Here is a 15,353-nt window from a genome sequence, read left to right on the forward strand (position 1 = left end):
ATCCTCAGCAATGCCTGTCAAGTGGCTCTGTATTAAATGTGGCCAAAGTGGGGAGCAACTACCCAAGCTGCATCTGATGGCTCATGTTGGACGTTGACTCCTTCCCTTTGACCCTGAAACACAATGACATTCTGGTAGTGGTGTGGTCTTTCCTGTGCCTTCCTTCTGCTGATGGCTCTGAAAAAGTTGGTCTTGGCTTAAGAGAAAATACTGCCAATGGAATTTGCAGTTAACCATTTACTTCCTCATCAGCCCCTAATACAAGAAATACAAGTATATTTAGAGCTCGATAAGGCTTTTTTTCCCCCCCCAGGTAATCAGCACAGTCATTGCAAACTTTGCCATGAAAACATTTCTGTGGAGACAATTGTTTTGGTTCAAAAGGTGCATGGTGCTTCTTGCTAAAATCACTGTCAATCATCGCGACTTTTTATATAGTGATACTTAAATTTTTGCCTGTTTTTTTTTTTTTGTTTGGTTGATTGGTTGGTGGTTTTTTGTGGGTTTGTGGGTTTTTTTCCAAAAGAAAGGCCCCCAAAATATTTATCAAAACAACTACTTTTATATACTTTTTGTTTTGAAGCAAAACATGTCCCCCATGCCAGGAAGTTAACTTACCTGTTCTAATCACATGGAACTTGCCCTGAAAATCAGAGAGGGCAGAGTAATACAGAAAGATCTGTGGAGGTGCAGGAAGCTGAATTTATTGCTATTTGTGAAGCCATTTAACACTGTTCAGAGCAATTTTAGCTGTTCAGCCCCCCATTGATGAATCTCAAAATATCTGCCATGTTTATGAGACAGCCTTCTGTAACATATCTTCATTTGCTCTTACCTAGTGTTTGCTCTTACCCCCATTTTGGAACTTTAGCCATTTATGACAGGAGCCAAAACCCTTCTCACCCCCACCCCATGTAACGAGTGACGAGCTAATAAGCAGGGAGGTAAACAATTCCTGAAGTACTTCCTTTGCCTAAGCTAACTGTTGAACAGGAACCCCACTCCTAGCAATTGGAATCACTCTGGAAACCTGCCTTGAATAGACGTAAAGCTGCAGCCATTGTAATCAAGAGACTAACAGAAAAGCAAGTAATTTTGGCAAGTAACACTCCCACATGAACTATTTTAAACTTTAAGATTGCTAAAATGAGACATTTAATAAACATGAAATGAAAACAATCCCAGTGGCTGGATTAAAAAAAATAGACAACAGTCTTGACTCATGCATCTATCACTGGCCTGAAAAAATATGGGTTTCATAACTATTGTTGTTAGGTATAAGTGACTAATGAGTACAGAAAATAATTTTTCAAAAATAGGTCTTTATTAGCAGTCTGGGTTAGAGAACTGGATGTTCACTCTGACTCGGGTTTTCCATTGAGAGGAATAAAAAATTTGAGGTGTTCACAGGTTACAAGTTAAAAAAAAATGTGGAAAGTGATTTATTTACATTACCAAGATGAAATTGAGTTACAGTGGCTAATAGGATAAGTGTTGCGAGTTAGACATTAGAAGAAGGATATGAACCCAATTTACTGGGCAAATTAACTTCGTTAGAACACTTGAGCTGGCACGAAGATAACAGCGCCTTTAGGAGACAAACTGCCTGCCTTGCTTGTGTACTCCGGTGTTTCTCTAATGATTAAAGTTCTTTAGGCAACCTTTTTCACCAGCCTAAGGGAGTCAAAAGACACTGATAAATGTGCAACAGAAACAGAAGGAAAACTGGGCTTAATGCCCTAACTCTCCATATCTTAATACTTGCTGAAGCAGTTCTGGTTCTTTTGCTTTCCGTAACTAAAATTGCTAAAAATTGTGCTTCTGGATGACATGGATGCCACTGATTTGCAAATGGAGCTAAACAGAGTTTTCAAGACTTGAATAACAAGCCCAGAGAATTCCTTAAAAAATAATGTCCTGGAAAGCAAAGTAGCAGATAGAGACTGACCAAATTGAAGGGGAGCAGAAGCCTTTCAGCAGTGTCCATCTGAGGCAGTTCAGATATGGACTGAACTGCATTTGGCAGGATCCCTTTCCCTTTCAATAACGAGCTGTACTCTGGTTCACCTTGTGCCCAAGGATTTCACAGTGCTTGATACAAGTAAAGTGTATGGCGTTCAGTGCTCGATTGCATCCAGACATGGGGATCTTAACACACTTCTTAGTCCAGAAAGTCTTCTGCTATTTCCAGAACTGTTCAATGTGAGAAAGGGGGATGGACTTAAATGATGTACCCAAGGTCATGCTGCAAATTAGTAGCAAGATGGGAGGCACCTGAGAAACAGTCCCCTCCTGGAATCATGGGGCTGATCTGCCTACCTGAAAATAAAAGAAAGCCAGACGTCTCTGCAGTGATCAATTCCAGCCAATTTGTATTGAACAATTTGCTATGAGATTCAACTAAAAAAAAAAAAAAAAAGGAAAGAAAGAAAAACCTTGTAAAGCTAGACTAAACTGTGTTAATACCATAGCGGTCGTTCTTTGATGTGATGCTTTAGAGGAGCTGAGGCAGAACGTGCTGCGTCTGTACAGTTTAATAAAAATAAGGCTGTGAAACATCATCTGATGCAAAAAATCCAAGACTCTTGTCAACATCTAACACTGAACCTTAAAATTACCAGACCTGAATGCATGTAGATGATCTGGACTTGTTAATTCTAACGGCATCTGTGCCCATTTACACCAGCTAAATATCTAGCCTAACATTCAATATAAGCAATTTTCTTGTCCCTTCCCAATTATCTCCATTACAGAAAACCTAATTAAATCATATCTTTTAGCAGGAACCGAGAATTCAAGAGCTTCATTTTTTCATTTAATTAAAAGCTCTTCATCTTGAACTGTTAATTTTCTGAAAAAGATATCCAGTAGTTCTTCCTCTGATCCACTTTGGTTACTGAATGAAATGGCTCATTTACTCTGTGTTAGCTTTTGAACTGTACGCTTAGGCTCCAACTCTTGTGAAGAGCTTAGAAGATGATAGGAATCATAGCTGCTTTTCTCCGCACCTCTGGATAAAATCTCTTCAGGTACAGCTTGTGTTTCTTCTGGGCCCAGAGAGACATCTGGATGACCATCAGGAAGGCAAAAATGCCAACTACCAAGGAAAAAGAGAAAAAAAAAGAAAAAGAAAAAAAAAGATCATGTGTCTTCTTTCAATGACTGTTTCTGTGAATAAAAGAAGGTTTATAGAAAAGTCTGGAGTCTCTTCTGTGGGCAGAGACAAGTTAACTCTGCCCTTGCTCTCAGCCTCGCAGTTGCTGATATACCATAGCCCAAGGCTCAGCCTCCACGTCAGAATGCACACAGATGATGTTCACATTTATTAGACACAGCCTGTGTCACCTATGACTTCACCATAAATCACAAGGCCTCCTTGGGCATGGTGCCGTCTCAACACAGAATTACCGATGGCCCCTCTCAACTATTCTTCTGGTTTCCTTTTGGCCTATAACACTTCTTTGCTTTTACCTCTGGCTCCCAACCATAACAGGGAGTTGTGCTGTAACTTCCTGTTGAATGGAGGGGGAGCTCAGCCCTGGAGCAAGTAGGCAATAGGTGCACAAACATATTTAGTTGCCTGGCAGCGTGGTCTCACAAAGTCTAACAACTATAGATGCCCAGGACCCTGCTGTGGTTGACAGGAGCCAGTAAGTGGTCTCTCGGGTACCTCCCCCTTTGGGTTTACTGGCACCAAATGGGGAATGCTTTTACAGGTGCTTTTTGCAAATTCATTATGCTTTCTTCCTTAAAATGAGCTGGTGGATCAGAAACAGTCATTTGGCATCTGGTCAAGTTATGCTTGGGACAGTTACAGCAAGGATGTGTGTGCCGCATATGTTGCTGCTCCCTGCCCTCATAAACGCAGCCCTACAATGTCCACAAACTCTCAGGTCATTCCCATACCAGAGCCTAAAGCACAAAAAATGTTGTATCTTTTCAAACAAAATTAAAAGTTTAAATTTTGCGTGATGCAGTTTAATCCACTTTTGAAATTCCTTTCTTTTTCATTTGTAAACCATGTGGGGCTACTTTTTGCAAGTAGCTTTTACAGGTTTCTATTTTGGAATAGAAAAATAATTAAAAAGTGAATGTTTTGGAGAGTTAAGTCCCAGGGACCATATTTGTATGGGTATTTAGGTCTCTAAGGATGCAGGAAAGTACTGAGCAAGAGTTGCAAATGCTACTAAGCAGGCTGCTGTTACAAGCTGGCTGCCTGATATAAGCAAACAGGGAAATCCTACCAGGAACGTATGTGTCTTTCCTCTTTTGAAATACTAAGTACATCTGTTTCCTCTCCCTATTAGAAGTATTATTCCAGATTTAAAATGCAAATAAATTTATCAAATATCAAATAAATATATCAAAAATTATTGACTCTAAGTGAAGAATACTGGCTTCCCCCCCCCCCCCCCCCTAAATTTCAAAGTCTGTTTTCACAGTGGAAACAGAAGAAACGACAATAATTCACAAAAAAGCCGAGAGCAGATTTTGATCAAAAGAAGGTGTTACAGTAGCATTTGTGCTCTCCACAGGTTTCTGAGTAGCACTTTGAAGGTTTATACAGTGATGACACAGGGGAGATTTGATGCCAATATTTCATATGCCAAAAAATTTGTGGCAAATTTTAGATTTTCAGAGTTCACTTCTGCAAACAACAATCTAGAGGCTATCTTCATTCTGTTTCAACCTTACCTGGCAGGGTTTGTGTCATCACTGTGAAACTAATCCAAGATCCAACCTGTTGCAATGAAAAAGGCACCATTAATTGTATACTTTCTGTAAAGCAAAAGGGCAAATTTTCAAAAGTGACCACTTCCTCAAAAGCTCCCCCTGGAAGAAGAGGGTGATACTCATACTGGAAACAAGAGAGGAAAAATAGCTAGAAAGGGACCCCCCTGCAGTGTGCTGGATGGGGGTGAAGAGATGGGTGGTAAATCCTTGGATCACTGGAGAGTCTGTAGTGGAGGGGAATACACACAAAAGCCACGCAATTGATGTGAGGGAAGAGAAGGGTCTGGTCGAGAAACATTTTGGAGCAAGGAGAGTCTGACATACAGAACGTAATGATTGATGTGCAAAGGGAACTGCATGGAGGCATTGCAGATTTTCTGCAGGCAAAGGCTGAAACACAGTAACCACCTACCCTTTGCATATAAGCAGAAGAAAGTCATGTACCTCATACGTATAGTTGGGACAGGACACCAGCAAGAAGAGCCACGTGAAGGGGTTGTAGGTTGGACTTGGAAAACAGGCTTTACTTCCTTTATGAAAGGGGAAAAAAAAAGAGAAGAAAAAAAAAAAAAAGGCCAAAGAAAAAGAAAGAAAGAAAAAAAAACAAATGGACAAAACCAGTTTCAGTACAGGGAGGGGAACAGAACCTTATCATAATTTGCCTATGTAACAGCCATACCCTTGGCCAATGCTCCCAGAGTACAACTTGTTAAAAAAGTTTCAGTAAAATCTTTTGAGACAGCAAAAGCTGTATTTATTCTAGTGAGAACGCTGCTTAGCGAGCCATGTATCACTTTTTACAGGAAAGGTCTGCCATGTCCAAAGGATGCAACCTTTGTTCAGAGGAAGAGAGAGACAGGTAGTTTAATGTGGACTAGCTGGCAGGCGAGGGCTAAGGGCACTCTTGTGGCATATAAAGGATGCAGCTGTATCTTATTCAGCCTGACCCAGGAATGCGAACCTGTCCCCTCTCGCATCCTCATCCTGCATTCCAGGGTAGAACAGGAAAACAACTCCAGAGCTAACAGCATGACTCTCTAAGCCACTGATAATGCTCACGCAAAATGCCACCTATGCAACGCTTCGTTTTTAAGTTCTGGCAGCAATGCTATCTTTAATACTTGTGGGCATTGAGAACACATTATTTGGCTCTTGCTGCTTTTAAACTGATTTAGGCGCCTTGCAACAAACAATATAAGCACCTGCCTAACCACAGCACATCAAAACCTTTCCTGAATGGAAACTGACTTCAGTGTGTGTAGTTGATCATACTGTGGTGAAGTATTTTCCTGAATAGGGTGTTATAATGCAAAATTATACTATTATTATCTGAAAAAATATTTTACTTTCTACTATATCTATAGTATAACTTTTATTCTCATGGTACAAAAGACCCTGAAAACCCATGCTTGGAACATCCTTTTAAGAGCATACATATACTTTGATGCCTGTGTAGGTATTCATGAGTCTGTGTGTTTGTATATGTGTGTGTGTCTTTGCATGAGATGAATGTATCTAAAAACTCTGCAATCTAGTCAAAAAGTTTTTGAAACTTATTTAAAATGGAATCCTCTGTTGTCCGCCAACAGGATGCTTTAGAGAACTTCCATTCTTAAATCCATATTTAAATTGCAGTTGTGTATAATTAAGATAAATTTACTATAAACTTTGGAACAACAACAGTCATGCTAATATTTCCTTGTCGCCACATTTATTTTGAAGATGTTGTGCAAATGGCGTGTTACCTTCATCTTTCTTTATTCTATGGCTGTAGATACATAAATTACTGTATATCAACAGAAGATGGATAGGTTAAGCACACTTCACTCTTAAATAGATAAATAGGAAACAAAGACAGACCTGAATGATTTTGGTGAGCTAAAGTTACGTTGATAAAGTGATTTCCAGCTTCACACATCTGCAAGACATTAAAAACATATTTTCAGTTGTATGCCTAAAATGCTGCAGTAACTGTTGCAGTGCATAACCAGAATTCCCCCATTACAGCTTAGTCTCGGTATCCAAAACAATATGTACTCCGAAATGACAGTCCCATGGGAAATACGTTCTGTGAGCGTTGCCAAACGCACAAGTGTCTAGTGAGCACCGTGGGTGCAGCCTGGGGTGAAAGCCAATGTTTCAGCTCCGTAGAGCTCAGTGCAAGCAAGCCTTCGGTGTGGTTCCATGCCCAGCATCTGCAACGTGCTTTGGTCTGGGGAGATCAGAGAGGCTCCCTGGGGTCTAAGGAATTTAGCAAGATACTCCTCTAAACTGAACATTGTTGTCAGGATGAATTTAATCCAGCCTGCAAAGAAGCAGGTGAAAAGTCTACCACTGGTTTTGTAAAGATGTCACGAGTCAATGTCCTTACCCTCTTCCTACGCACACTTTCAAAGGTGTTCAGCCTAACGCCCTTGTTGCACTGGTTACAGAGCACCGTAACCAGGTCTCTAGGTAAGTCATAGAGGAAGGAAAAATAGGGTGAATAAAAAGGCAGTGGTTCTCTGAGGGGCAGACTGGTTGAATGGATAGTAGTCCGGAACTGATAAATGAAGGGAGCCAGCATTATTCCTGGTTCTGCTACCCTGGTTACGCCATTTCCAGCCCTAACCAACCTCTTGAACTTGGTCTTTAATCTTTAGACAGTTTAAATGTTTGGAAGAGGTACCATGTCTGTGAATGTCTGTGAAGAGGTACCATGTCTCCTCACTTGGTTATACAGAATGTAGTGCAAGGTGATTTCAGATTTGCTTGTGATTTTGAGCACTTCATCAATTACAACTACTGTAAAATCAAAAACAATTACTACCCATATTTGCAGTGGGAACTGGTATGAAAACCAGTATCAATTCCTGAAAAAGAAAACCTATGAGTACAACAATCTAATTTTATGGTTTTCATTTTTCCCCTGCTTTATGAAGAAAACTAAAATGCTGTATACATTTCAATCTTGGACTGAATTGAACTTTTTTATTCATTTCTGGGTTTGAAGACTGATCTCTTCTCTCAAATTGAAAAAATGCAGTGTTAAAAAGCTGTGTTTTCTTATATCATCTGTCATTCTAAATTTTGCAAGGCTGGAAAAAATTAAGAAATTAAGATAAAAGGAAAAGTGCTAAAACCTAGTGGTATTAAAAGTGTAAAGTCACAAAATTAATACAGAAAAAAAATACAACTGTAATTTTTTTAAGCCAATTCTGAAAGTCATCTATAACAAACTTCAATTAAAACTAACTGAAAGGAATATGTAAGTTCATTTTATATTGAAATGTGCCATTATCTGAAATAACATTGTAGACAGCATTGCTGAAAAATTTTCCCCTTTTTTGCAGAGAGATTTCTGTGAGTTTTGTTAGGAAAGTTTAAATCAGTTCTATTAGCAAAGCTATTATTCTGAATGGATATGTAGTCATGGGTCAAATCCTGCAGTCTTTTTATGTTTTTTAATTACAACTAACTGGCTGTCATCTATCATAAACACCAGATGTAAAACATTAAATAGCCAGAAAAGGAAATTCTATTATAAAACACCATATCAGAAGCTATAATTTTAGCCATAGCAATAGAAGTAATTTTAATTTACGTACTTCCAATTATGAGCTAGGAACATGATTTTTTCTGATTACTATTATTTTAAAGAAAAAAATTTCAAAGTTAGAAGTGTTTTTGTGAAACACTATACATACTGAAATGTGCAATGCCCCTACTATTGTGGAGCAAGAGAGATTCACACACTATGGTTAATACCTACTAATTTTATAATCAATTATAAGTAAAACAAGCAAAGGGCATTTCTGCAGGGATTTTTATTGGCTTACCTTTGACTCTGCAGCTGCATTCTGCTGTAATTAGCTCTTATGTCCCTCTTTAGAAATGTGGCTGCTAATGCTCTGTATCAAGAAGTACTGCTAAATGTAAGCTAGTCCTTAGTCAGTGCCTCAGATATAAAATACGGGGCAGTGGGGAATAGCAGAAAAAAGGCTTACTGTATTTATGATGACAAAATACTGAAGTCTACATACTGTTCCCCCTCTTTACATTCTATGTGTACCCTACGAGAAAAACGTCCCTGCAAAGATTAGAGTAATTTCTCTGTGAAGAATCTATGAGAATCTCTCATAGAATCTATGCGAATCTATGAGAATTCTCTATGAGAATCTCTCAGAAGGGCCTGCTGACAGTCTTCAAATTACTCAGTACTGTTGTTTACAGCAGCTGCAGATGTATATGCTTAAATCAGGATATGTAATAAAGACAAGCCTTAAAAGGGGGGGGGGGGGGGGGGTGGGGGGAGAAATCTTCCAAATATTTTATTCATATGTTTTAGAAACCTGTGAAAACAGCTTCAATTTATTTTATTTTGTATGTTGTTGTTTAAAATTCATTTTCTGTGAACCTGCCAGAACAAGGTCTGAAAGGGAAACATTTTGAGCTTCCATGGGTAGGAAGTTCTCAAAAGGGTTGAAGAATTCAGACCACATACCAGGTGCTGATGCAGATCCGAAGGGGACGGCCATATTATATAGCAAATACCCCCAACGGGACTCATCTCTTTGCTTGGTGGCAACATTTTCCATAAAAGCTATAGCAGCGCATGTTACATTGAGGAGAGGAAGGATGTTTCATTAGAAAAGGAGACTTTTTCTATGCAGAGATTTTGACAAGGACTACTTTTACTGGTAGCACTGAATATTCAGACAAGTGGTTTGCTTGGTTTCAAGTAACCCCAGGGCTTGGGAAGGGCGCAGACAGTAATGTCTGGGCACACCACTGCCTACTGCTGCCACAACCTCCTGTCTCCGTAGCACAGGATTATTGCTTTCGGCTATACAGACTCATTGAGTGCATGAACTTCTTGTGAGCATTTTCTTGGTCCCTTATTGGGGCAGGAAAAGCTGAGAACTGCATGGCCGAGCCCCAGAGACAAACACTGCTAAAACTGTGATCTTTAAGGGTCCCAATTTACAAAAGCATTTAAATATTGCTAAGGACTTCTTTAAATGCTTTTCTGAACAGTGTTTGCCTGAAGGAGCCTAAACACGTTAATGTCCCATCTTCTTGTTATATTTCTGGAGACTGATCTGTATCTGCTTTTCAAAGAGGCTGACTGTTTTGGCTACTGACCCATGCTTACTTGGGTAAGTCAACACTCAGCATTTCCAAATGCAATGCCCATTGAGAGAATATACATTTCCATGTGAGAATTTCTTACTGAGCCTCTGTATCACTATATGGTTATGTTCATTCAAACATCAGGTTCAGTAGTCTCAGCCATCCTTCATCACCTGTGCTTTCCCTTGGCTTAACCCACTTTGGGAGGGATTGTTTTTATTAATAGTTGTTGAGGTTAAGTTACTCAGGGTACACAGTACAATTGCAAAGTCTACAAGGGTGTAATGCTTCAGTGGTTTAAAAATGGCAAGTTCCAATCTGTCTAAATATTTGTGGGTTTACACAATTATCAGTAGTAATAATGCTGATGATGTTCTCATTGCTCTCAAATACAGTACTTCACATTAAGCTCTGTATAGGTAAATAGTACTAGGAGACTTCCTGGCCTAGAAACCTTAATAGATTATCACTAAATCCAGTCAAAGGACACAGGGCTGTGGGCGTGGATGTATATATATACACAAATGCATGGTAGCATTACTGCATTTTGCTAAAACGTGAGTTACTCCTATTCCGCAATCATTAATCAAACATTTTTGTACGTACCAGAAAAGCAAGGGCAGCAAATGAAACTTGTCTGTGGCCAAATGCTAGAAAACAGAATGAAATTATAAATTGCATTTTATGGTATGCACATGGTTTGCTATGGGTGAAATTAATATAGTGCTGAGGAGCAGAAATACTTCTTTCCTGAGAGGCTCTACTGAAAGAACGGGTACTATCGCACACAGTATGAAGACAATGCAAATAGTAGCAGCACTCTAGAAACGCCAGTCTCCTCATCACTGATCTCAAGGCAGTTTTCACCTAACTTTTTCTAGTATTTGTCAGCTTCATATATCCAAGTGCTTTGTCAAAGCAGCTGGTGGTGTTAAATTCCTTGGAAGGGCAAGAGGAGGAATCAAGTGAAAGTCAGTGGCAGAACCAAGCTGGGAATCACAGCCTTATCCATACACCCTTCTGTCTCCATGAGCAGAGAGCCCAAGGCATAACCTATCTATTACTTTTTTTTTTAAAGTAGTGAGGCTTTACTATATAGCCCCTATCTGCTTCACAGTTTCACCATGCAAGAAATATACTTAGCCTTTGCAATTTTTACCTGCACTTTTCCTGCCCTCTCTTTTTTGCCGTTGTCCCCAAACCACTGTAGTGCTGTGTCACGTTCACCTCCAAAGGTTTACAGTTCTCAAGTAAACCTTGGTCCTCGCTGAGGGACACAAACCACGTGTATGTACCTCACTTCCCTGACCAAGCCTCATTGACCTTTTACTTTTGAGAACTCTTTTTCTCTGGCTGGCAAACGACTCCTCTGTGTTGCCAAGGGCATGCACTAAAACTCCTCAGAACAGCCAGCACATGTCAACGTGTGAGTATGTAGCTGCTAAGCAGATGTTTTTCATGGGCCCTCTGTCAGCCTGGTTTAATTCACCACTCCTGCATAGCATTCTGCAACCACCTGCTTGCCATTCCTTACCTGTCCCCAGACCAGCCATCTCTGGATATGGCTGTGGAGGTCACCTGCTCCTGCGTCCAAAATAAACCATCGATGTTTTCGTGATTCAGCTAACTATGCCAGAGGGCTGGTGGTCTCCAGCATTAGGTCCATGCACCTATAATTGTCATTTTAAGGCAGTAGCAAGCAATTAGAAGTACTTCTTCTGAATGCTTTCTCTGTAGGAAAGCTGTGTCTTGAATAAATGGTTTCCTCTATAAAGAAGCCGCACCTACTGATCCGATGGCCCAAATGGCTAAAAACCGTGTCTAGGGAGGTTTCATCATTGTTTGCAGCATTACTACTAAAGACACACCAAATTCAACTGTATTTCAATGAATCACATCATTTTGAAACAGAACTTTTGTGTTATTTTGAAACAAAATTAAGTGCCGTGTAGGAGAAATTTTTGCCTGAAAAACATTAGTAATTTAACTGAGTGTAAATAAAAGTGGCAAAGCAAACCCTTTGTTCCTAAAGCTCATAGATAAGTATTAGATGAAGAGGAAAAGAAAGACTAAGGTGTAGCAAGGAAAGTAAAGTAGCAAGAAACAAAACGTATGACAATTATGCTCAAAAGAGCAAAAGTTCAAAGAGTAAACAAAGAAAAAATCATGAAGAAACAGCAGTGCAACAATAAAACAAAATGAGTGGGAACAAAATGATAAATGAAATCTGGAAGCAAAAAACAGGATTTTTTTTTCATTATTATCAGCAGTATCCGATTGACTTTTACTGGTTTCTCGCAAAAAAAAATAAATCTTAATTTTCATGAAAAGGATGTACCTTTAGCAAATAAATATCTCCTCCAAGAAAATGCAGCCAGATCCAGTTCTCTCTTGCATTCTTAATACAAATATTGTGAAGATGAGCAAAATATATCGATCTTCGTGTTTTCTCCACTTGGCCAATATTTCCAGTTCTTAAAACTGGACGGTGACTGACCATCACCGAACAGGAACATGCATTCAGTGGCACAGCAGCAGTGCCTTCTGCACAACAATCTTGCTTCTGACTGGGAGTAAAGGCTAATATCTGGCTAGAATAGTCATATGATCTCATGTATTGATTTTGGAGGACTTGAGGTTGCATACCAAAAACCTTTTAAAATCAAAGTCAGTTTTATGTTCTACTTATACATACATGGTGGCGTATATCGCGGATGGTTGATGTAGTATGCAATCCAGGAAGTGAATCCCCAGTAAAAGGCACAGCCCTGGAATGGACAAAAGATACTTTTTTTTGTTAGAAAGAGCAATAAGCAAGTACAAACTTTATAAATATAAATTCTGGTAAGTGCAAAACCCAGATGACCATTGAAAGACTTTGCAGTGCCTTCTGGAGTCACAAGAATATAGATCTTTTTAAGATGCTATGAAGCCACTAAAAAAGAATAAAAGTTTGTACAGTGTAGATTTTTTTTGATTGTGTTCAAAGTGTTTTATGCCTGTTGTAGGAATTGACATTTGTTTTCTCCTTCTTTGATTCTACTGCTGAAGGGCACATTTCTCTGAGTTGTACTATTAAAAGTCTAGGGCTGGTTAGAACAGCTGACTATACCTTAAACTCAGCATTTCCAAGCAAGATAGATCTACTCAAACAGAACACTACACCAGCTGAGACAATAAAGAGTAAAACTGAATAGGCCTGGTTTAACCCTTGCAAAAAAAAAAAAAGGTACACAGTTCCTATAAAGACATTTGGGCCTACACACTGCATCTACACCTGTGGAGATTCAGCCCCACTTCATCCTCTTGTTAAAAAGCAGCACCCCAGCTGCCTTTGCTTGGTGACTGAAGCCGTGGGCTTGGGAAAGACCGAGCAGGGATAATGTGATCATGTTCTTGCCTGTGTAGGGGTCACTGCTCCCATCCTTTGAACAAGAAAAAACAAAAATCACCAGCCAAACTACCACAACCACCCTGGAGACTGGACAAAGCCTTTCTACGTGTCTAAGTTAAGGGTGCCATGCTCAGTACCTCCTCAGGAAGAGCCGTGTGCTGGGACTGGCTATAGCTCCATCCCATAAGTAGGGCTGCAAGTTAAGCTTTCTCTTTTAATCTTTTTATGCAATGCCACTGTACTACACATGCCACAGACACAAGGGGCAACAGTAACTGTTGAATGCACGAATCACTTTGGAAATGGCCCTCTGGTTCCAAAGCCATTTAGCTTATATTCCAACTTTTTTTTTTTTTTAAACACTGTGTGTTGTAAAACAACATCTCATTACCTCCTTTCTGACTGGAACCAAGTCAAGCCCTCTATCATGGCCATACGTTTATCTCCACTAAAATCTTAAATATATTGCAAAACTTTTAAAGAGACGGTCTTTACATCACACTGAATGGGATGGGGAGTGGGGTTATACAAAATGACTGAGACTGAGTATGTGAAATAAAAGAAAGGAAAGCTTATTAGTAATGATACACAGTTGAAATTGGGGAGGCTTTGGGAGACAGAAGACTTTAGGCCAGCTCAGTATCTTCCTTCCCAAGGCCTCCACCTATAGAAGGAGAATATACTTTTTTCTACTTGTAATTTGATTTTTGGCATCCTAATGCAAGGCCTGTCTCTTGCTCTATATTTATATTGCACCGAGGAAGTGGAGTGTGATTTTTGTCAGCAGTATATCTCATAATAAAATAGCATTTGCTCTGAAAAATATCCTGGACATGACAATCATCCCCTTGGGTGGATGAGTCAAAGTGGACATTGACATGCAGGAGCTAAAATGGACATTGATTTCATAGAATCATAGACATGGCCCTGAAATTCTTCCTATGTTTGTATTTTGACTAATCATAATTTCTGAAGCTAGAAAATAAATTGTTTTTTATTTTCCTATCTTCTTCCAAGGACTGCTTTGATATGAGGATATTCTTTCTTACACAAAATTATAAACATAATGTCACCTTTATCATATTTTTCAGAGGAGTGTGCCCTCCCGAAAACTTGTGAACAAATAACGTCTCCAGAAGATGTCTGATGTAGTGTAAACAATGACAGAAGCAGGCCAAGCTGGAAGAAGAAGAAAAAAAAAAAAAAAAAAGAAATTAAGGTAAGTGAAAGATTGCTTTTTATTACTTCACAGTTTAATGTCACAAAAGGAATAAGGACTAATATTCCAAAACTGCAGAGTCACACTGAAATCGTGGGATTTAAGATGTTGTCTTAATTGAAGCATCTGGATCCAAAGATTAATTGAATCATTTTCAGTGTTATACAAAGTTGCTTTCATTTTGCAGGGAAGCATCTTATTTTTACTAGCCTTGAATTAAAAAGAGCTCCTCAAGCTCTGAATGTGATACATAGCCCTGACAAGACATTAAAACAGGACAGCTGTGTATACAAGCAGGCGTCTGCTGTGTTTTTCCAAAAGACATCTCCCACGTTTTAAGGCCACCTTAATACTCCTGTAGCACGTGTCTGACATTTAAAAACATTCTGAATATCTTCTGAATTGTTTCCTTGTCCTTTGCCAACTCAAGTAGCTGCATGGAGGTAGTTTGTATTTCATTTCCTTGTGGACGCAAAATGAGATTTTGTTGCAAAGTTAATCCATTCTGATGGCTTTTTTGTTGCCCGTTACAAAGAAATAAGGTAATTGTTGTAGAAATTATTATAGTGGTTCTCTTTTGAGGAAGATTATGAAACAATAACAGGCATTCCTGATTTGCTTCCAAGAATGAGTTGCAGCTCATAGAGATTGAGTTCCAGAAACAAATGTCAAGAGTGATTCCTGGTGGCATTTTATCTTGGTTACATTTACCGTACTACCAGAGCCCGTCTCACTGCAAACCAATTATAAGACATAAATGAAAAGTGGTTTTCAGCATGTGAAATCTCAAATACTTTTATTATGCATCTTGTATGGTAGCCAGAGTCAAAGATTAAACAATTTCAAAGTAATTAAACCAGAGAGAGTTGAGCTAAGAAATTTTCAAACAATTAA

The 15,353-nt window shown here is 39.1% G+C and overlaps 1 protein-coding gene across 1 annotated transcript in view; it reads right to left on the reverse strand.

Moving 5' to 3' along the window:
* Window positions 1-542: 542 nt before the first annotated feature.
* TECRL (trans-2,3-enoyl-CoA reductase like) overlaps window positions 543-15,353 on the reverse strand; it is a 67,793-nt gene continuing 52,982 nt past the window's right edge. The window contains exons 6-12 of the mRNA XM_010307264.2: window positions 14,314-14,419; window positions 12,542-12,614; window positions 10,453-10,496; window positions 6,595-6,652; window positions 5,179-5,264; window positions 4,696-4,741; window positions 543-3,097 (exon numbers count right to left, since the gene is read on the reverse strand). Of these exons, the coding sequence (XP_010305566.1) occupies window positions 2,970-3,097; window positions 4,696-4,741; window positions 5,179-5,264; window positions 6,595-6,652; window positions 10,453-10,496; window positions 12,542-12,614; window positions 14,314-14,419 (541 nt within the window). The 3' untranslated portion in view covers window positions 543-2,969. The remainder of the gene's footprint in view (window positions 3,098-4,695; window positions 4,742-5,178; window positions 5,265-6,594; window positions 6,653-10,452; window positions 10,497-12,541; window positions 12,615-14,313; window positions 14,420-15,353) is intronic.

This window comes from Balearica regulorum, chromosome 4, assembly GCF_011004875.1.
Source record: "Balearica regulorum gibbericeps isolate bBalReg1 chromosome 4, bBalReg1.pri, whole genome shotgun sequence".
NCBI classification, from domain to species: domain Eukaryota; kingdom Metazoa; phylum Chordata; class Aves; order Gruiformes; family Gruidae; genus Balearica; species Balearica regulorum.